At 41.2% G+C, this 23,084-nt stretch overlaps 1 protein-coding gene across 2 annotated transcripts; it reads right to left on the minus strand.

Moving 5' to 3' along the window:
• Positions 1-2,770: 2,770 nt before the first annotated feature.
• nptxrb (neuronal pentraxin receptor b) lies at positions 2,771-22,964 on the minus strand. 2 transcript variants are annotated; one of them, XM_074686621.1, is made up of 8 exons: positions 22,683-22,964; positions 20,842-21,023; positions 15,366-15,538; positions 14,413-15,158; positions 10,486-10,882; positions 9,377-9,618; positions 8,197-8,376; positions 2,771-6,156 (listed from the first exon to the last, which is right to left on the minus strand). In XM_074686621.1, the coding sequence occupies exons 4-8, from the start codon at positions 15,151-15,153 to the stop codon at positions 5,911-5,913; spliced, it is 1,806 nt and encodes a 601-aa protein (XP_074542722.1). In that variant the 5' UTR covers positions 15,154-15,158; positions 15,366-15,538; positions 20,842-21,023; positions 22,683-22,964; the 3' UTR covers positions 2,771-5,910. The 2 variants fall into 2 exon arrangements, with proteins under 2 accessions (XP_074542722.1, XP_074542713.1); XM_074686612.1 differs by having other exon boundaries at positions 15,366-21,023.
• Positions 22,965-23,084: the final 120 nt, after the last annotated feature.

Genomic DNA, 23,084 nt, shown 5'->3' on the forward strand with positions numbered 1-23,084 from the left:
CTGCTTAAGGACTGTGCTGCCCAATTGTGTGAACCCCTTCAGAGGATCTTCAACCTGAGTCTACAGTTGGGTCAGGTCCCGGCTCTGTGGAAAACATCTTGTATTGTGCCGGTACCAAAACTCAAATGCCCAGCTGAACTCAACGACTACAGACCAGTTGCCCTCACCTCACATGTTATGAAAACCTTTGAGAGGCTGCTTTTACGTCTGTTGAGACTTGAGGTCAAAGACACACTAGAACCTCTGCAGTTTGCATATAGAAATCATATTGGAGTGGATGATGCAGTTACATACATGCTCCACCGTGCCCTGTGCTATCTAGAAGAACCTGGCACCTATGTAAGAATTATGTTCTTTGATTTTTCAAGTGCATTTAACACCATCCAGCCCATGATATTGAGAGATAAGCTCAAAGACATAGGAGTGAACCCATCCTTTGTCTCCTGGATCACAGACTATCTCACAGAGAGGCCACAGTTTGTCAGGTTGGGAAACTGCGTCTCTGGGACGGTCATGAGCAGCACGGGGGCTCCACAAGGAACTGTTCTGGCTCCATTCCTATTCACACTTTATACTGCAGACTTCAAATACAACTCTGAGTCCTGCCACATCCAAAAATACTCCGATGACACTGCTATTGTGGCGTGTATCCAAAATGGACAGGAATCTGAATACAGGGATCTGATAAAAGCTTTCTGTGACTGGAGTCATAGAAATTGTCTCCTACTGAACACCTCAAAAACAAAGGAAATGATTGTGGATTTCCGAAAGTCTGGGCTCTGCCATCAGCCAGTTAACATCCATGGGGTGGACGTGGAGGTGGTGCCAACCTACAAATATCTTGGTGTACATCTGGACTACAAGTTGGACTGGTCCCTTAATACAGATGCACTCTTTAAGAAGGGGCAGAGCCGTCTCTTTTTCTTAAGGAAGCTCAGATCAATTGATGTCTGTGGAAAGCTGCTGCAGATGTTTTATCAGTCCGTGGTAGCCAGTGCTTTGTTTTATGGTGCAGTCTGCTGGGGAAATAGTTTAAAGCAGAAGGACAAGAGGCGACTGGAAAAACTGGTGAAGAGAGCTAGCTCTGTGGTTGGATCCACTTTGGACTCACTGGAGGCTGTGGTGGAAAGGTATACACAGAAGAAAGTGGAGGCCATCATCCGTCACTCTGATCACCCACTCCACAACATCATAGTCCAGAGGATCAGCAGCAGGGGACGCCTTACCTCTGTGCGCTGCAGGACCGAGAGGTTCCGAAGATCATTCCTCCCTGCAGCCATCAGAGTGTACAATTCTCTGCTTGGAAGAGTGCCCAAACAACTTGAATTTCCCTCCGGGGATTAATAAAGTATGACTTATCTTATCTTATCTTATACACATTTGAAAAACATGACAAAAAATTCCCACATGAAGTTAAGGGTTTAAATTTGAATAACCTGTTCAGCACACATTATCCTAGTCATATCCTCATTACCGACATAAAGCAAGTGGGCACAAATATTGAGTTAAACTTCATTCATTCATTCATTTTTTTTATTTTTTTTTTAGGGAGATAAAAAAAAAAAAGCTTCTCTGATTCCTCAGCTTCTATGCTTCTATTAATACAGATTCTCACTGCTTGTGGGACAAATAGTATGCAGCAGCTCAGAAATACTCTCACCAGCTCTGTTGCTGTTGCCTGGATTGCAGGACAGGATGTTAGCCCACTGTCTCATCTCAAAGATGTTCCAGTAGGGTCTCAGGTTGCTCTCGTATCTGCACCTGTCAAATGTCAAAAATTCTCAGATGAATGTTACAATCAAATTGCAGTTTCAGGGAATAATGATAAGCTGCTTTCAAGTTCTGGTTTTTTTTTTTTTTTCAGAAGCTCAGTCTGTAAGAACTTTATTTAGTGATTGGAAGGTTGCTGGTTCAAGCCCAGGTTTGGACCAAGATTGGGAGGCATTGGCTTAAATTCCTGAGCACTGTCGGGTGCCCTTGAGCAAGGCACTAAACCCCCAACTAGTCAGGTGCGCACTGCGAGTGCAGTACCGTCACTCTGACCTCTCCAAGTGCATGATTCTGTACAGAAGTGCTGTTTGTGCATGTGTGTTCATGGCAGGATTCAGAGTGTAAACAGAATTTCCACCTAGGAGACTCACAACGTTTATCTTCTTCTTCTTGTCCTTCTTCTTCTATTCTCTAGTCAAGTGGTGAGATTTATTCATACTCTTTATCTAGAGAAACTAATACCAAAATTTTAATTACTAAACTGTCTTTGAGCCTGAGAGAAAGACAGAAAGTCAAACTGAAGTCAGTAAATGATCATGAAACAGTATCTGTGGGAGGTTACACATCAGATCACAGTTCATCTGAGCTGAAAGCCAAGAAACGTGTGCGTGGGCAGATCAGCAGTCACGAATCAACCTGGCCTTTCTTAGAAGTATGAGCAATCTATTATGTCTACATCCAAGATCAGACTCTCTTTGTGTCTCTGCTGAATACTTGTTGCCTCTGCACCTCTATTTGAACACACACAGACACACAGGCAGATACACACGGACACACAGGCAGACACACAGTCACACACAGACAGTGGCCTTAGGCAAACTCATCTGAAAGCAAAGACTAAGCTAATCTAGTCAGACTACTATAAAATGAAATAAATCGATTCACCTGCTTGTGCTTGTGTGAGTAAGTTCACGGTATTGCTATTCAAATTAGCGAACTGTGTAAAAAGATCTCCCGTCCAAAAAACACTTTTTGCAAACACATGCACACACTCAGGTAGTGTTGTCATAACCATTTAACTTTTATTTTTTCAATCCATCTATTTCACAATATCATAGAAGTTCCATGAAGATGCAAATAAGGACAAGCGCAACACTTTCACAGCCTTCAACAACCAAGAGCAGGGGAGAGATGGTGGGGAGGAGCAGAGAGACAGAAACAGATAAAGAAGCAACGACACAGAAGAAAACATGAAAACATCCCACTATCATTGGTAGGCGTTTGAGCCCAGGCAGGCACTTCACAAATGGGTGTCAAATCGCATGTAGGGGCTAATGTGCTGAGGTAATAAACAGACAGAATAAACCGACAGTATCTGACTTTACTACACAGTGTTGACAGGATACATTTTTGTGTGGTGGGAATCAAACCCTCACCCTTTACAGTTGGTGCCCTGTTCTGCTTGAATCAGGAGATTAAATACATTCATGTAAAATTAAAACAATCAGTCTGACCAAATCCAAGACACTTCTTGCTAAGGTTAAATCTGTGCATTTCAATAGTTGTTGTCTTTATCTTAGTTTTCAGAACCTCCAAGACCTGTAACCTCTTGGGGAGCATAGGGTGCTTTCACACCTGGATAGTTTAAAGTAGTCTTGAAACAGGGTTGTTGATGTATTTTTTACCTCTTTAAACCTGGTTCATTTGGACATAATAACACAGTAATTGCATTCTGTTGCAAAAGAAAACCAGCAGGCAAAAATCGGCTAAAAGAGGTGGTATCAGCTTGTTTCCAGTTGAACCCTGGAGTGGCTCATTTTCAGTGCATGTAATTAAACCCACAAAACAGGACAAACTGCCGCTTGACTGAACACACTACAGATACACATCCATGAGGCAATTTCAATAACAACTTTATAGTCAGCATTAAAAAAAGCAATAAACTTAAATTACTCACCCTCGTTATCCAATCAAACATCAGCAGAAGAGCTTAACAACATAACAGGGCTCAACCTCTGTGGTTTGGTGAGTGGTGTCCAACATTTTACAAATATTTGCCCATGTACCCCAATGTTGATCATACATTTGACCTCAACGTTTTACAAGTCAGCCCAGACTCATTTGGTTGATGCATTTACTCGCCGTCCAGTGCAGTATGCATGGCATTGTTTGAGAAGGAGAGATCAGATTTGATAACATAAAGACAGCCCTGTGATAGTGTTTCCTTTCACCCACAATACTGCAGGGTAAACACAAATCAACCAAAGAGAAAAAAAGTGCTACAATAAATAATTTTATCATCTGAATCTAAGCAGAGCAAGGTGTGAAAGCACCCTTAGTGTTTTTCCAGCATGGGAAGTAGGGTCTAATAAAGTCCCAGACTACATTTAGGCTTAAGGGAGTTGCTTTTACAAGAGTGCAAGTTAGAATGTCCAGAGCTTTTTATGCATTAGCTAGCTACTTTGCCCAGTCTTAGTAGGTATTTAGCACAGTGAAATAGCAGCATTATCAGGATACAAGCCTTTTAGTTTCTCCAAAAGACGATCCAAGAATTGAGAAATACTTCATGTGGAAATGCAACTTCTGATTTCCTATCAACAGACATAGAGAATTTTTAATCACATTCCTATTATGTGCACTGCTTTTGTGCTTAAGAAATGTTGTACCTGCAAAATGTCTCATTGGGTGATGTCTTTGAGAAAGCCTCTTGTGTAGTTTCCTTCATAGGGAAGTGTTTTTATTTCAAAGTGGCCTGCAGTAATCCTTACTTAATGCTACCTGGACTACATTTTTTTTTTTTTACCTCTGTCACACATTCAGAACATAAGATCACACTTCTGTAAAGAAATTTGTATCTGGCTTTTTGAAGAAAAAATAACCCTTTTACAGTCTTCAAACCTAGTTTGTGAGAACAGAACCAAATAAAACCAGCGTGTGAGCTCTGGGCAAGGTTACACTTCATTGCAAATCTTAAGTTTTATCTTTTTAATTATTCATGTGCATTTTCTGTTTTCTGTTTTGTTCACAGTACAACTATATTTCTGTTCCCTTCACAGAGTCCAATGTTTAGATAAATAAACTATATATTGCAACACCTACCCCCAAGTGAGTATTCTGTGAGGCTCTGATTCACCACAGACACATCAGTGTTTCGGGACAGTTTGGGGACACAAACCCTGTAGTTTACACATTTAAAGCTTGTTTTTTGACAGGGTGACTTTGCTCATGCATTTACACTCCATCTGGATCATACTCCTAAAGAAAACACAATCTTTAAAATGTTCTCAGGTTTGTCACAGTTTCAGTGTTTACATGGTGCTTGGATATACATCAAGTGTTGATTACAGACGTCAGTGGGGAGCACTCATTCATTTAAGTTGCAAACAATTATAGTGCAACTCAGCTTCATGGGGCTGTGAGTGTTGTTTGAGGCTACAGCATGTGGAGCAGACTGGCACAGAGCAACATCAGCGAAGATACAATACACAATATACATTTATAAGACCACCGGTTTACCACATCATGGTAAGCAATGTGAAAAAGAAAATTCAAAAGTACACAACATTTCTCAGCAGGATCATTTACAGTTTCAACAAAACTTGTTTGCCACCAATTAAGTGTTGAAATTAATACAACCATGATCGCATCTCAGAACTTACTTTTAGCATTAAACCAGCTGGACACAAGTGTGGTGTGTCACTCTGTCGAAAAGTTAAGAAACCTTCAGATTATGGCTCTTTAGAGGCTCCTTTCATTAATGTTTCAAATCCTTCAAAGCTCTCTGTCTAAATTTTATATTTTTGTTCACTTGTGCCACAGATAATTACTAAAACCAGCAGGCTGTGCCTGATCAAAGCCAGTCATTAATCTACCATAGTCAACTTCCATAGAGTCTTGTGCATGACACAAGATGATCCACCCATGCAGCCTTAACTAAAGTGGTTCTGTGGCATAACCTACTGTGTCTCACTGCAGAAGTTAACACAAGAGTGTGGACACCAACACTAACAAACAAAACAGATATAACTGTCCATACAGCTTATTAGCTCTGTGACGCATTTCTGTCCACCAGCAAGCTTCCCATCCCCAGCAAATGTACTGTAGACCCCAATGTGATACATCATTATACATCTTCTAAATTGTCTCCTAAACTGACCAATGAAACACAACCATTATCAGCTGATCTCCCTCAGCAACCTTTCACTGTTTGGAGCTTGAGGGGTTGGATCTCTGAGCAGCATGGCACGGGTCCAGGGACTCCTTAGTGGCACCGCCGTAGACATCTACATCAAGGTCAGTCCAGGGAGCGATGTTCCCCAGCGCCGAGGAACTGCATTCAGCCAGGGCGGCCACTTCAGCTGGCTTCAACACCCGGTCCCACAGGTTGAACTGGGAAAGCTCCCCGACGAGGGCCTGGGAGGCATCAAAGTGCCCGCCCAATGTATCCTTGGCCAGAGGAGTCAGAAAAAAAAAATGGGTTGAATGTCAGAATGCTAACTTAAATACCAATTAGACCAATCTTTGTGGAGGTTTTCTTCAGTATAAACCAAAAAGTAATTTTCTCCCATAGAAATTGGAAAAGTGAAAATTGAAAAGTCGAGACTTTCTTGAGGAACTTGTGATAGTACCTTGCTTCTTGGTGCTCCTTAGTTACTTTAATTTTGCAGTAATAAGTACAGTGAGAATAACAAATATCCCTACAAAGCTATTCACAAGGTCTTACATTTTAGAAATTTGGTACATTTTAGGTCAGAAACTACTCTGTGCTCATCATTTCAATCCAGCAACATCACTACTGCCCAACTAGTCAGCACTGGAATTACCAACTGGTCAAGCCAAATATTAAAGCTTCAGCAAAGCTATTAACCAGCAGCCAGTTAATAGCAGCTACCAACATGCCATAATGCTCTGCTAGCTGTTATGTAAACAAAAACAAATGTCATCTTATAGCACGCTGCAGTTTGTCAGTGTTTTGACCTAAAATAATTGAGATTAAGTTCCGTAAAGGTTATGTCAGCTTAAAACGGCATGTAAATGGTAAGGGTGGGCAATGTGTCAGCACAGGCCTGTGAACTGAGCCTGCCAGGAAGGCTGGTGGTGCTTAGTTCTGCTAACCTTAGCCACACTAGCATCCGCTTAAACAACTTGACATGGTTTACCTGCAGTTTTCACTGTTTTCTGAGTGTTTTTTTTTTTTTACCTTAAGCCTAGTCAGATAACAAGATTAAATTTCCATATTAAAGGTCAGGAATCATATCACTTGAGAACTTTCCTCATTAAGAATTTGTTCAAAAAATGTGCTTGACCAGTAGTTGCTTTGTGTTTATTAATTTTTGGTTGATACAAGTTCTGTAATGAAATAAATGAAGTCTTCTCTGAACGAAACTCTCTTTGGACATTTGGTGAAGAGAAAACACAACACTGGACATTCCTCTTGGTTAAATAAGAAAGGAGAAACAAAGGCTTTATCCCTATATAAGAATATTGTATTTTGATGATTTCTTGTATAAAAAGATTAAATGATGATCTCATTTCTAAGAACCCTTTGTGGAGGGATTGTCCCGAGATTTCTCCCATGAAATCTGGTCAACACATGCACATGGCAGCCATCTGTGATTCATCTTTAGCAGAGATTATGAAAGTAGTTGCTCTCTCTTTGTGAATATCTATTCAATCAAGTCACGTTGCATCATGGCTGTATCTTGTAGAGTTGGACTCCCTGCACTTTGCTTTTTATCCTTTATGAAATAATGACAGGCTGCAAGATGTGCATTGGTTTGTTCTTTTGACACCAGGGAGGACGGATAATGTCAGATTTCATAACTCTTACATAATGTGGACATCTTGCTAATGAAGGTCAAGGCAGCTCAGCATGAGGATGAACACAATTAGCTCTGCTGTTTGCTTATGTGTGAAAGCTTGTAATGTATTCCTTAAAATAACATTTCTTGTCTGCCAAGCTATCAAAAATAATTTATCGATCCATTGGTCTGTCATCCCTCTATTGAATCCATTAACAATGCATGTAAATATTCACACAGCACTCAGTGTACATACGACCATTCATCCATCATGTATCCATCCATCATCTTTACATGAATTCACATCAATCCCTCGCATCCATGCCCATCTAACCACTGTTAATGTATCCATCCATTCATCGGCACATTCAACACTGATTCTTTTATCTATCTAGCACTAATGCATCTATTTAGAGGATTCATCTGTACAACTAGCTCTCTACTCACCATCCCTTCACTTTTCTTAATATATTCCAACATCCTCAGTCCTATTTCTAACACACATCAATCAATTGTGAGGACATCCATCCATCACCCTTGTATCCATCTGTTCATTCAGCCATCCATCCATCCATCCAGTGGTCTATCTTTATCCAATCCTTTCATTCATTTACCACAGTGTTTTTCCATCCAACTTGAATAAATTCACATCCATCATCTTGATCCATCCATCCTTATGTCCTACCTGTTCCTGTCCCAGTATAAGGACCCCTCCTGGTTTGATGGGATGCCAGGCAGCGAGTCCCTCTCCCCTCCCCTTCATCTTTCCCCCTTGGTAGGCCTTCCACACCCCATCCCTCAGGGTCCAGCTGACACAGATGTGCTGCCACTCATCCTGAGGCAGGGACAGAGGTAGCTGCGCCACCTGCAGGGCACAGTAAACAGGGGTTCTGGCAACTGATTTTCATTTTCTTCCGAGTGGTTTCAACTCCACTGATCTATGACACATAAAGCTTCCGTTATGATCGGATATTGGACAAGTGTGGGCAGTAATCATGGCAGACTGTGGACGCAATTGTGAGTTATGTTAGCAAAGAGCACCCAAAGGACCCAGCATTACTTCCAGGCCAGATTCAAACCCCACTCCTTTCTGCTGTGGGAGCTATAAGTGTTCACACTTTAAAAGGTAAGCATCAACGCACTAGAAACACAGCTGAAGTGTTGCCTCTCCTGTCTCATTGCAGTAACATTTGTTTGTTTGGGCAAACACAATACAAATGTGATAAATAAAAGAAGAACTTGGGCATCTGTCAGATTCAGAGCCGTTTCCCTTTTTTCACCTGCTCTGTGAAATAAAAAAGAATATTGTCCTTTTACTTTGGTATTTATGCTCTGGTCATCTGCTGACTCCAGTTCTTTGTTTCTGTATTTTTGTTATTTTAAATTATAAATGTGTTCTTCAAGAGCAACGTCTGTTTTAGTTCTGCAAGAAAGATAACACAGCTAAAGTGGGTATTTCAGCCATGACTGCATTCAAAGAAATGTACATTTATGCTTTGATAAAAATCAATGCTTCTGCACATTGAAGGCTGTAGTGCACCCAGAGAACTGACCAAATCTTTTGGTAACTAATTCACATTATACAAACTGAAAAAGTTATTGTGTTTTTTTTAATTTGATTGGATTTTCATCCATGTAACATGAAATTAACAAGTATTTCTACCATTAGGCTATTTTTTTCTGTTAATTTTAATCAACCTGGCTTACAGTATTCAGTAAAGCAGCATATAAAGGTACTGATTATCTCTGCAGGCTATTGCGCTTAATCAATTACAAAAAAAACCTCAAGCTATAAAATGTTGGTTTTCCTATTAGACACATCTAATAATTTCTGAAAAATGATTCATTTCATTGTTATTATGTACCTTGTCATTGATCAGCAGCTCCACAGGATTGTGGACTCCCTGCAGCAGCACCAGCTCGTTAGGCTGCCCAGGCACAGAGTATGAAAAGGGGGTCCCAATGCCTCCTTCTTTAGCCTTCAACCACACGCAGGCAGTGAAGGCGTACATTTCTGTAATCTCTTTCCTCACCAGACCGTACATGTAGTTAGTCCTCATGGGGAATGAAAGGACGAAGCCATCTGGGAACGATGGCTCTGTCAGCGCTTTTGAAACAAAGATGAAGGAGAGAAAGTCAGACAGAGAGAAAGAAAAGGCAGACCAAGAGAGAGAAAATGGAGCAGACTCATGCATTCAAAGCAAAGTTAAAAGAATTTTTTTGTCTGTTTTAGTGCATATACAAAGTCAAATGAAACGCCACAGCTACAGCTGATAATCATCCACTCCAACTCAGGGCCACACTGCTCTTAAGACAGAGACGATGTAGAGAGTCTCAGAAAAGTTAGGAGAAAGCCATAACTAAAAAGAGAATGCAGAAGTGCTTTTTCTATCCTTTTTAACCTTCCTCTTGGTACCTCATGAATTTTAAATTTCCCATCCTCTTCTGTTAACTCCTCTAACCTTTTTAAAGTCTCTTCTTTCTGCCTCTTCTGCTAGGAAACTTCCAGACTGCTTTTTTGCTCCTGTGTGTGGAGATTTCACACACATATAGTTGATAAAATGCTTCAAAATCAGTGTCATATACCTGCCAACTCTAAAATATGGAGTTGTAATTGAATTTCTGGGTATAAAGAATGAAAGATTACACTTGAAAGGAGCAAATGATATCAGATACATTTTGTTCATTTAATTTATTCTTTGCCTGCAGCCTTGTTTGACATTTCACAACCCTCAGCTCTCATTAATCATCTTATTTTAATCTACAGCTTATTCTCTGCTGCTGTGATGACCCAGTTCACCCGTAGCACTCATTAAACTTTCATTTTCTCTTGCTTTGCTCTCACGTACGTCAGCTTTGTGATGTAGCTGTTTACCTCCCTGTGTGTACCAGCTCATCCATACATCCTTTTTTTATTCATTTGACCACCACATAGCGTCTCTACCCTCCACCACCTACTACTTCTCAGACTCACTGTGTTCCAGCTCAGTGACGCGGTGGCTGACGGTGTCAATGCCCTGGTTGATTTTTTCATGCTGGCCCTGCGTCTCCTTCCTCATGGCTTGACGCTCCTTCTCCAGCATCTTAATCTTCCGCTCCAGCTCCCCCTCCAGGTCCTCCACCCTCCAGGTGCCCTTCCCGCGTCCAGGGGAAGCCTTGGATGGGGGCTTGGGGGCTGCGGAAGCAGGGGAGGCAGGACGGCGACCACCTGGAGGAGCCGCCACCACAGGTGGGGAGGAAGCACTGCTGGTAGGTGGAGCAGGAGCTTTGCCTGGGTTTCCAGCAGGGCTACTGCTGCTGCTGCCGGCACTGCTGCTACCTGCACCTGAAGGCGTATCTGTGAGGTTCAAGGCAGCAGGGCCGATCTCTGCCTGAAAGAGGGAAAGAAGGACACAAAGATGAGGAAATGTTTGAGATGTAAGGATAAAGGGATAAAAGCTCAAAAAGAGACTGTCTGGGAGATTGGATCAGGGACGCTGTGAGAAGAGAGACAACTAATCCGTTTATCAAAGATCGATAATGGAGGCAGCCAGGGCAGAAAATAAGGTTTGCTTTCAGAGGGTTTTGAAGATGTGGTAGCGGAAATGCTGGATAATAGATTTTTAGAAAAGCACTTTAAAGCATTGTCATGAAATACTGTACAGTTGCTCATTTCCCCCAGAGCATTGGCCTTTCTGTTTCTGTTGCCCTGTTATGAAGTTAAAAATATGGATTTTAAAAGGATGTGGAATTATTCAAGCTTTCGGTGCAATTTCATGTCCTTGGCTTAAAAAGAAACTGTTTTAAGAGCTGTGTCATTTAAACTCTTACAAGCTTGAATTTTGTTTATGATCAGTTAATTATCTGCAAAACAGGACATATTTTCGTAGTCCTATCTGCATTTTTTCCATCTGTACTGTGTCAGCCTCCAGTTAGTTAGCTTAAACAAGCCAAATATGCATGCTAAAAATATTTCATATTGCAGGATGTAAAAGTCAGCATTTAGATCAAGTTGCCTTAAGCAGTTCACTAGTTTGTGGTTTTACTATTTGTACAGCCTGGTTACTGTATAATAATAATAATAATAATAATAATAATAATAATAATAATAATGCATCTATTTATAAAGCACTTTTCTAAAGACAAAGACGCTGTATGTAGGATTAAAAAAAATAATCTAAAACAACACTATAATAAAAACATCAATGAAACAAAGCACACAATATATTGAAAGGGGTCAGACATTCTAAAGGGGTGGGATTTAGTGAGGGTTTTGAAAGTGGACAGGTTTGGACAGTTTTGAATGCTTAGTGGTAAGGTGTTCCAGGGCGTGGGGGCAGCAACAGAGAAAGCGCTGCCTCCTCTGTATGTGCTTAAAATCTGGGGAACTACTTTTGAGGAGTGCATTTCCCATGAGCACTAGCATCAATCCAGGCTGTTGGCTGTGTAAATGTCAATGTGCTCTTAGACTTCCCTTTACTACCCCACTCTAATGATGATTTAAAGATTGAAAACTTGACATTTTAATGAATAGATTTGACTTTAGGAAGCTGACCTTTCTCTGCTCAAGATAAAATGAAAAGCAAACTTCCCTGTCCACTTTAAAAAGCACACTTTGGCTTTCACTTCATAAGCCAGTGTTGACCAGGTTTCCACCATCAATGACATTGATCCAGTTTGTGGTCTTTTGCAAAGGTTGTGGTTGTCCTGATTGTCTATTTGATGGGCAAAGCTTTGTCAACAAGTTATCTGAAAAGTGAAGGTCTGGTCCACCGCATCCAAGAGGAAGAGGCTGAGAGTCTGTGTTCAGTCTGAGAAATCAACTTTCCAAACTACTGGCTGCATCCTGTGCACAAGTGTGAACATTATATTAGTATAACATGCACAGAGTGCTACTACACAGTGTTACAGTACTTTAGATGGCTCTTGAAGAAGCCAGTGGTCCCTTTATTACGTACTGCATGTGAATGCAAAGCTGCCCAGGGAGTTCCTCTTATTAGGTCATAATCATGAGCTTGAAGAAAACAGAGGTACAATGCTATGTAAATAAACCAACTGGAGAGCTGGTTTGAAGTGCAGAGGAGATAGTGCAAGTCTGCAAAAATTAAACCAGTCCACACCAATCATCTGTCAATACTATGTAGGCTAAGCTGGCAACCTTTTTTAACAGGAGAAAGAGACAGAAAGAGTTGCGCATCTGTATTAAAACTGCACATTGATGAATGCAAAGGTCTGAGGTAATAAGACAGTTAAACCCTTTTCCTTGTGGAAGCCTCCAAAAACTTAATTGTGGGGAAACTCAACTCCTGGACTTTATGGGAACTGCAAAACCTTAAACTCTGGATTTTTGGTCAATTCTAGCTTGGTTTTTCAGGCAACGTTTGGATGACAGATTGACAAGTTGGTAAAAGACATTTTTTTCATTATCTGGTTGAAATATAGATGTGGTTGCAACTTCTCAACACTAACAAGCATGCTCTGATTTACCATCCATCCTATGTTTAACAAAGCTATGATCTACAAACTAAACACTGTTAAGCAGGAAATCTTTATGTTGCAAGAGATATGTTTTGTTTAATTATGTAAAAATTAAACAGAAAGATTTTCTTGTCTTAGCTAGTGCAGTCGCCCCCCACTGGCTATTAGAGATTATGCAGGTTCAAGGAACTTCTGCAAAGACTTTGCTTTAAAACCAAATAGCTCTCATTGAAAGTCTGGTGAACTAAAATAAAGCCCTGAAGCTGCTTATTTATGAATTGTGCAGATTTTGTTTTCTCACTCCACTGAGGACAAACCCAACATTAAGGCAATGACTAAACCACATTCTTGTCCTCTTTTGCATAAATAGATGTGTCTTACTATTATGTTAGTCATCGAGTTGGTTTCAAACTGAAAAAAGAGTAAAATGATACAGCTGCATCGCAGCAGGAGGTGCTGTATTTGTGATGTTAGCAACTCAGCAGCAGGAGCATTAGTATTCATAGCAGAAGTTGTAAAAATAAGGTGTCGTGAAGCGGCAGTAAAAGATGAGATTGCTACATTTAGTGAGGATAAGACGCTGCAAGGGCGATATATAATATCAAGAAAGTTGCTGAGGCAGTGGTGGATTGAGACGTCCAGGATGTAAATTCACACTAGCAGAGACAACCTTATAACTGCTTGGAAAAAGCTGGCAGTGATGCAGCAGAGTGTGTGTGTGGCTATAACAGTCCCTGTGTTTCAATCTCAGCACACACGCACACATAAACATAAAACCTCACTCCCCCCACCCACACCCCACCCTCTTCCTGTCCAGCCAGCTTCATCTTTTATTTATGTCTCTATCCTGCTGTCTTTTGCAGAGGTAGAGGGTGGGCCAGCAGGTGGAAAGATTTCCCTTGGGGGACAAGGGGGAGTGTGTGTAAGATATGAGGAGCGCATGGGTCATGAGTTGCTTGTCAGCAGAGGGGTAATGTGAAGATAAAAGAGGGAGGGACAGATAAAGGGGTTAGGTAGGGAGGTATGAGCATGATTAGGGCACCTGTGATGAACACTGACACAACTGCAGGCCTTTAAATCATCGTACTGACATTATTGCTGTCTCTTCTGGAGCACTCTTCTCTTCTATATCTTTTAATTTTAATGATTTAAACTGGAAATTCTTGTGGAAACACTCTTCAAATTACAGGGGAAGTCTTAAACTTTGCTCTAGCATGGATAAGCAAGCCCACATTGAGGAAACGTGCTGTTAGAGGGCCCAGGAACATGGCTAATTCTGTCAAACTGGATTAACTGATTCAACTGGCAATTCATGATTTTGGTATCAGCCCAAATCTCCTGCTGACAAACTAATTACAAACAGGAGGATAAACAGTGCGGGCAACAGGTTTTGCCAAAGTTTTTCTAGCCTTCAGCCCACCATGTGTGCTTCCACAAAGCCTACCTCCAGTTTCTCAATTCGGTCCTTCAGGTCCATGATGGCCCGGGCCAGCTCCTCCACAGCCCGCGCCGTCTGCAGCTGTGCCGCGTTGGAGGAACTCACATCGTCTCCGGCCATAACGCGGCGGTTACCGCTCCAGACCCCGATGCTTCGCTCCGGGACGTTCCTCTCGTCCTCCAGGCCGCTCTCACACTCGCTCAGCTTTCCCGTCAGCTCCCGGATCGTCCTGTGGTCCATGAGGATCTGGTCGTTCTGCTGCAGGACCGTCTGCCGGAGTTCCTCCGCGGTGGTCCGCAGATAAGTCCAGTCTTCATCCCCCCCTGCGTACGGATCGTCCGCCTGCTGCTGCTGCTGCTGCTGCTCCCTCCTCTGCCTCAGATCTTTGGTGTTGCATTCCCCCACGGGTACAGGTGTACAGATCAATCGACTAAAGCTGAACTGTTTCGCAGACCCTCCTCCGGTTTCTTCCCCCAGGTTGAGCTCGTTCAAAGTGGGAACCTCCAGCCCGATGCCACCGAGCCCGTTCCCTCCTCCAAATGACTCGGAGCCGTGCAGGGCGCCCAGTGGGCCGGCGTGAGCCACCGACCCGGGCTCCAGCGGCTCAAGGAGCGCCTCGGATGTCAGGGTACCATTGTCGCTGAGAGGCGCGGCGCGTTTCCGGGGATAAACACTGGCGATGATGCAGATGACAGCACCGAGGAAGGCCAGGGTGCCCGCTCCCACGAGCACAACCACGAACTTCATTACGACTGAAGAGAGCAATTAAAAAGATTGGAGAAAAAGCCCGATACAGGAAACAAATCAGTGTCTTCTTCTCAGAAACTGTAACTGGATACAGGGCTCATATTGCTCGATCAAGGCTGCATCAACTCATTACGATCTAGTTAGTCGATAAACCAAACTCTGATTGCTCAGATTTAAAGAGGTGTTCATTTCTGTAAAAATCTGTCACTTACCTACTGATGCTGCTTAGCTGAGGCGCTGCTGGTTTCCTCTAGCCGCCCTATATGTGTAATATTGATGGCTCCGCGCTGTCTGGACCAGAGACGCTCTCTCCTCCGACTCGTGTTGCTAAGCTGCTCTCTCCTCTGCGTTACCATGGGGATCGCGCGTGAGAGGAGGAGCGAGGCTGTGGGCATGCGTCAGTCAGAGCGCGAGAGGTGAAGCTCCAGCAGCAGAGTGAACAAACAAGGCAGTGATGGATCGATGTGTGCAGTTTGAGTGCGGGGAGAGTGTGTGTTTTTATGGCCGTGTGTGTGTGTGTCGGAGAGAAAAATGAGACCGGAGGAGGAAGACAAGGTGAGGGAAAAGGTTAAGATAAAACGGGGGGCTTTACAGGTTTATGCGTGTGAGTGGTGTGTTAGGAGGGGTTTATTTCTGTTTTTGAAAATGTTACAACTTAAATGTCTTCACAGTTGTGAACGAAGTATGATGATATCGGTTTTAGATTAACGAAGCCATATTTCAATCTCTGATTCATCAGTAAAATGTCTTACTTGTGATTTAAAAAATGCTGAAAGTCATCATTAAAATCACCTTTTTTCATAATAGTATATTAAAAGCACTACATAGACACCAATGCAGAAATTTAGATAAATATGATGAAATAACCTTTACAAAAACACAAATATATCCATGAAAAGCTGTTATAAATATGTCACTTTAACTTAATGATCCTTCAGTAAAATGTGTCACAGAGACATTACTGCAGAATTTTGGAGGAAACATGATCAAGAAACAGCTGCAACAGATTTGCATAATGCACACCACCTCTTGTGCTCTTCAGCATGAAAACAATTCAACATACCTGGCACTGGGATCTGTTCAAGCATACCATAAGTGCAGCAGCTTGCATGAAATATCAATGGGATTTGTATGTATGAGATACAGAGAGTAAAAGAGGAGAAACAGCAGTGGGAAAGGAAAGCAGAAGGAGAGAAAAACTCTGAAAACTGTAACTCTCAGGCATCTGAATGATTGAGTGGGTGGAAGTTGTTTTGCCCAAGAGATACTGCAAACTAAAACTTCCCACTGACGCCAACAGAAATGATCTGACCCTGACACTGGAGTCCTCTGTGGCCTTGTTCAACAAACAAACATCCTCACTCTAAAGCATTGAATGGATAAGTATTTGCTCTTGATATTAGTCCAAATTAAGTGAAGACTCACAATGCAGTTACATGTATTCAAAGCAAAAGGCTCACCATGAAATGGTGTATGAAAAGCATACAGCTGATTTTTGAGATGAGTCTACTAATTGGTTTGACATTAAAATGGAACTGCATCCTTGCATAGCCTTAGCTTTGAATATTATTAATTTAATTAATCATCCATTTTGTGTGTGATAAAGAGCCAAATTTCACTTTGTGGGATGAACTTTCCATCAACTCACCTACATCAATCTGCAGTTCTCTCCAAATACACTTTAAAAACTTTGTTGTAGAGCCAAACTGTAGTCAGAGCACTAAATCAAGGGTTTCCAAACTTTTCAGCCAGCTACCCCCTGCTGCTAGAGACTGGGACCCCCTGCTTGGGGAAAACACTTATAGGCCAATCCAAAAAAGATAAAAACAAACAAATAAAAGGCCAAAGATGATTTTTTTTCTGTGTTTCCTAAATTAATCTGCTGCCTTTGATACTGTCACTGCCTGGTCTTAGTCACCTAAGGGGACGAGTGGCAGCAGAGAAATGTGGAAAACAGATCAAACGTTTTGTGTTTGCTTCTGTTGGTTATAAAGAGGCATGTCAGTACTTTTTAAAATGTTTTGAAAACAAAAAAAAAAGAAAGAAAACAAACACACACAGCGATAAAATGATTTTGTAGAACTTAAAAAAACTAAGTTGTATTTAATTAAAAGTAATACATGATTAAAGCCATGGCAGTCTGGAAGGCTTCATGTCTCAGCTTCTCTCTAAACGATAAACTCACAGTGAATTTAATCTGGAGCAAAGAGACTCGCCTTGAAAGAAAGGAAACCGTTTAAAATAGCATCAATGTGTTGCTTTACCATGAACACACCTTGATCTGAAACTTTGGGTCTAAATTAGCTCCTCCATCTGACAAGACATCATCTTAAAATGTGCTATGGCTGTTATTCTCCGATGAGCATCAAAGTAGGAAAAAAATACATTTTGATCCTTATTATAGAAGATTCATCTTCTTGTTTGTGTTGAAAAACAAAAAAACCTTGGAAACAATGAATAAATCTCACCATTTGCCTCTAAAATCCCTTTGATATTGTTAAAAAATCTTAGATGATACCCTGATAATTGAGGTAAATGGAAAAACAATCAGCCCTGAGGTCACTATACACAATATGAAGAGAAGTAATGAAATGGTTGCTGAGTGATTGATTAAGAACCTAAAATGTCAATCTGTTGATAAGGTTTAATGTCAGGGGATCACTAAAGTCAGTCATGTTGACCCTCAGGAGATCAATTTTGTCTGTAGTATATTTCAATGAGTAGTCACTCTGCATAGACTGCTGGACTGGCAAACCAACTGCTCGATCATCTCCCTAAAGAGCAATGGGTGAAAAAAGCCTTGTCAGCTCCACGCTCTTTACATTTCCTTCTTACATCTAACATCTCCTAGCTGATAAGTTTTCTTTATCTTCTCTGATTCATGTTCTCCTTTTTCAAGTCAAGATGAAAGCTGTTTGATTTCGAAAGACAGATATTTTAGAAAGCCGAGTTATGTTCATGACACATTCTAACCTTGAGAGCAATACTGAATGCTTCAGTATGAGACATCTAACAAAACTTGACATGGATTTCAGGATGGAGAGGTTGTGATTTGAAAAATTCTTTTCATTTTGTTACTTCAAGCTTTAATTCTCCCCCAAGGTCTGCAAGGACAATGTTCTTGTTATTCGGTCAGCGTGAGTCACTCAAGACTGTATAAAACATGGACGTAGTCTGTAGCGTCACACATTTGTTTCTGCAGCATTGGTTTTTTTCCAGGGGTTCTATTTTTTCACAAGCTGTTTCTTAAGAAGATTTCAAGGCTACCGATTTTGCATGATGTGGGGCATGGCTAACTTGACTGACAAGTGGGTTGGCACATTAGCTATTGACCAAAAATAATGTTCAGTAACCATTTCTGAAATGATCAAGGGGTCAAGAGCGTGCAGATAGAGAAAAAGACATAGACTTTATACACAGAAAATTAATTATAAAAGGATGTTAAGGACTGTGAAGTTGGACTTTATTGATTGGGTGTGAATGTGGTGATCAGGGCTTTTAAAGATAGCTTCAAGTGGACCTTTTTTATCTACTTTTGGGGGGCTTTTATGCTTTTAATCAGATGGGAGAGGACAGTGGACAGAGCAGGAAACAGGGCAAGAGCAGGGAGTCTCACGAGATAAAGGGGCCACTTGCGTGAGGGCGAACCTCATGAAGTGCAATGTAGACCACTGGGCCATCTGCGCCCCTCAAGTGAACATTTAAGTAACTTCAGTCTTATGCACTTCTGCTGGTTGGACAGGTTTTTTTTTTTTTTGTTTGTTTTTTTAAATATCTCAACACTTGCCATGCATCCACAGGTTAGATTTTACCTATCTTTTCTCATTATCTCAAGTTAACAAAGAAGGTATCCTCTAAATCAGGGGTCATAAACCTTTTTGAGACCAAAGGGTACCTCACGGGAAATGAGTGGCACAAAGGGCTACTTGTCTGATAAAATCTTACCTCACAAAATTGCACAAATCACTTTTGAATAATATTAATCATAGTAGAAGTGGTAATACTATGTGAAGAAACTGCTCACAGGTCAATGTTAATTATTTCACAACTATTCTCAGGGATTTACACAACAATGATGGTAGTACGGAGCTCCATTGAAACCAGTGCTGTTTTTTTGGAACATGCCTTGCGGCACCTTAAGTGGTTCTTGCGGGCACCCAGGTGCCCACGCGCACCACGTTGGTGATTACTGCTCTAAATAGTGTGACTTTTAGGAATCTAGAAACAAATTTCTAAAACAAAACAACAGGCTTGTAAGTGTTTATGGCAGGCCAGACTAAAACATGCCACACTGCCATTATGCCTGTGACTGATTTTTGGTTTGTGTCCATCTTGGTACCTTATGGACAAACTGGTCAATCTAATCTCTTCATTGATGTTGTTTTATAATTCTGTGAGTTGTACTATCTATCCATTTTCTGAACCACTTATCCTGTTCAAGGTCGCGGGTGGCTGGAACTTCTCCCAGCTGTCATTGGACGAGAGGCAGGGCACACCCTGGACTGGTCGCCAGTCAATCGCAGGGCTGACACATAGACAACCATTCACCCACACCTACAGACAATTTTGAGTGTACAATTAACCTGGGGAGCATATTTTTGGGCTGAGGGAAGCCGGAGTACCCAGAGAGAACCTACGCATGCATGGGGAGAACATGCAACCTCCACACAGAAAGGCCCACCGACCGAAGTGGGGATTTGATCTGATGACCTTCTTGCTGTGAGGCTGCAACACTAACCGTCGCGCCACCGTGCAGCCCTGAGATGTACTATTCAAGTGTAAATCCTCATCGTGCTCCGAATCTGTAGTAAGTATCAAAAATGACAAAATCTGAAATGAGGGCTGCACGGTGGCACAACAGTTAGCGGGTGGCTGGGATAGGCTCCAGCCACCCGCGACCCTGAACAGGATAAGCAGTATAGAAAATGAATGAATGAATGAATGAATGAAAATCTGAAATGCTGCATACCTTGTCAAATCCTGGCCTTATTTGCTTTCTGAAGTACAGTTTGTGTTTGATTTCTAGTCCGTTTCAAAACCAATGAAAAACTTCTCACAGAAGTTTGAAGTTGAAATCTCAGTAAAATAAAGTAATTGAACTGTTATGTCGACCAATATGGGAATGTTATTTATAGATGCATTTCTTTTAAGATTATAGTGTATTTTAATGTAGTATAATAGACAATTCTAAATTAACTTGACAAACTTGTAAATAATAAATTTTCATGTAAGATGCAATTTCCTTTCATTCTTGCACAGCTACATATTTGGCTGAAAGTCATAGATTGAACATCCAATCTGTTTTGTTGTTGTAAAATACTGTAACACCTGCAGTGTTATGATCCTCATTTAAGATTTCTAATGTTTATTCCCCTCTGTTTTCTGGCTTATCCAATTTTCTACAGCTCACATGAATAAAACAAGTGTTAATGACAAACAACCAAGGATACTGTGCTTAGTGGGGTGGTTAAGTTTTGCACAGGGACCTTTGACTGTGGATTTTGCAAGAAATTAAAAAACAAGATTTAATGTGGGAGTGTGAGTCAGAGGTGATTTAAATCAGATTTTGTTGTGGAAGAATAGAATTAAAGGTCGTGAAGTGAGCATGCTTGTTTCTGGTCTAACAGTCAGACTCTAGGGGAATAAAAACACATAAAAATATTCAGATACAAAGCTTAGAATATTCACCACACACATTCAGAAGCTCAGCTCCATTCAGGCTTCCCTGCAGAGACCAGTAGCCCAGATTGTGGATTAATCTCCAGAGGTGGCTGATGTTTCATGCTCAAACACACGCACAGATGTGGGCCACTCGCATCGAACCACTGTGAGTGCTTCAGCTCCATCTGGCTCATCAGCTCAGTGGTAACCTGCCAGAAAGATAAAGAGAGGAGAAACACTGACAGAGGCCTGATGTATCACCTCTCTTTGTCAACTCCATTAACATCCATTACAGCAGCACAAACATTTAAATGAAACACTTTCTTTGAAGAAGAAGATATTTGTTTGAACTCGATGTATGTTATTTATCACAGCATCAAAGCATTCAGAGATGAATACCAGGGCATCATGACCTGAATATCACCCCCGGCTTTACAATCCACCTGAAAATAAATAGATCCCTCTGCTCAAGCACAGCAAGCACACAAAAGTAGCTCAACAGCACCTTTCTGTGGTACTATTTGGAACTGCAAAAGGGTTTCTCCAAGCAGCAGATTACATGTCCCCAAAAAAGGAGGATGAGGACAGTTATTCCTGTTTTTAAAGCAGTTTTTTCATGATATAAATTTAGGAGCGTTTGTTATTTTGTAGTGAAAATGCCTTCCTTTGTTCATGAAACATCTGATTCCATCCAAATTCAAACACAAGATGAAGAGGCTTTTAAATGATTGATTGTACTCTCAAAGTTGTAGCTAAATGGGTATGATTGTCTGAATGTGAAACTATATTAGTGTTTTAACAGATCTGAAAAGCGACAGAAACTCATTGATTTAACATTAGATTACATTTACTAGCACTTTTTGTGCATCCACAATGTTTAGCAGTAGTTTATCTATACATCCCTTTCTTTTCATTAAACATGGACTGATCATAGACATTTAACAAAGAAGTCAAAAAGAATATCTCAACTAAGAAGCTGTAAAATGTATATCATCTGAGCAGTTGTTAACTGGAGTGAAAAGTCTGAAGCTTACTCACTTTTGGTCTTCCCTGTGTCTACATACATCAAAGGTACATACAGCAGGGTCACATTACCAGTGAATCCAGTAACTATAATTGTAATGTGAAAGATATGTGTAGTAGTAAATGTAGAGTTTTCAGCTGACAAAGTTACCGTCTGAGAAAATAAGTTAATTTGCAAAATTCATAGATAGAGATTTAAACATAGTTTCTGTGACTTTTGAAGAATAATAAATATTGAGAGTTTTTGAACTGCTGAACAGATCTGAGTCTTTAGTTAGTAGGGGGTTTTCCTCTGATAAAACAATAAAGAAACAAGTCACCTGTCTTCCATAGAAACAGCTTTTCAAAAGGAGGCTAGACTTCAGTCACCATATACAACACTAGAAGACTTCAAATGCACAGGTAACAAACTGGACCTGTTGGATTTTTTTTTTTTTTTTTTTTTTGGAGGTCCCATATTATGCTCCTTTTCTGCAGTTTAATATGGATCATTAATGTATTCACGAAAAGGCAGTAACATGTTTTGGTCCAAAAAGCCAATAAATCAAGCACAGCAGCATTGTTTCCAGGTTCTCAGCCCCTCTGTTCAGAACGGTCTGATTTAGTGGGCGTGACCTTCATATGTAAATGAGCCACCGCTGATACCGCCCCGCTCTTCCGCCCAGCAGCGCCACGAGTGCACAACGTTAATAAAACAGCAAAGCTCCTTTACCATAACATTACAGGCTGAAACAACTAGCTAACCACAGCTGAAGTTAGCATCCTGAAGCTAACACAGAGACAGGGGGACACTAAGAAAAAGCTCTTACATCTGCTCCACAGCACACAGCATTTAAAATACTCACATTTCCAGGGTCCGAGGTTTGTTGGTGGATGGTTGGTAATGCGCCTGAATTCAGGACCAGTCTATTCACTAGCCCTCTGTTGTACTGTCCACAGTTGCAAAAACCGTCGGCCGTGAAGCGACTAGCACACACATGCACAGTTTTACTGAGTGTAGCTGGCACATTTCCTTGATAAATGAACTCTAGCCACTTAGTCTTGTCTCCTTCCAGGATGTGAAACCTGCGCATGGAACTATGTGGCTGTTTACAGCCAAAAACAGCCACACTCAATCTCTCCAGCAGCGGGGAGAGGAGTGAGCGGGGAGGGGGTTGGGGGGGTATCTGCTCCGGTGGTCCAATCAGGTCAGACTTGCTCCTTATTGGTCAAAAAAGGGAATCGTTGACTTAGGCAAATCCCCCAAA

Source organism: Halichoeres trimaculatus, unplaced genomic scaffold (assembly GCF_033239565.1).
Source record: "Halichoeres trimaculatus isolate MK-OKI-2021-1 unplaced genomic scaffold, fHalTri1.1 fHalTri1_scaffold_2, whole genome shotgun sequence".
Taxonomy (NCBI): domain Eukaryota; kingdom Metazoa; phylum Chordata; class Actinopteri; order Labriformes; family Labridae; genus Halichoeres; species Halichoeres trimaculatus.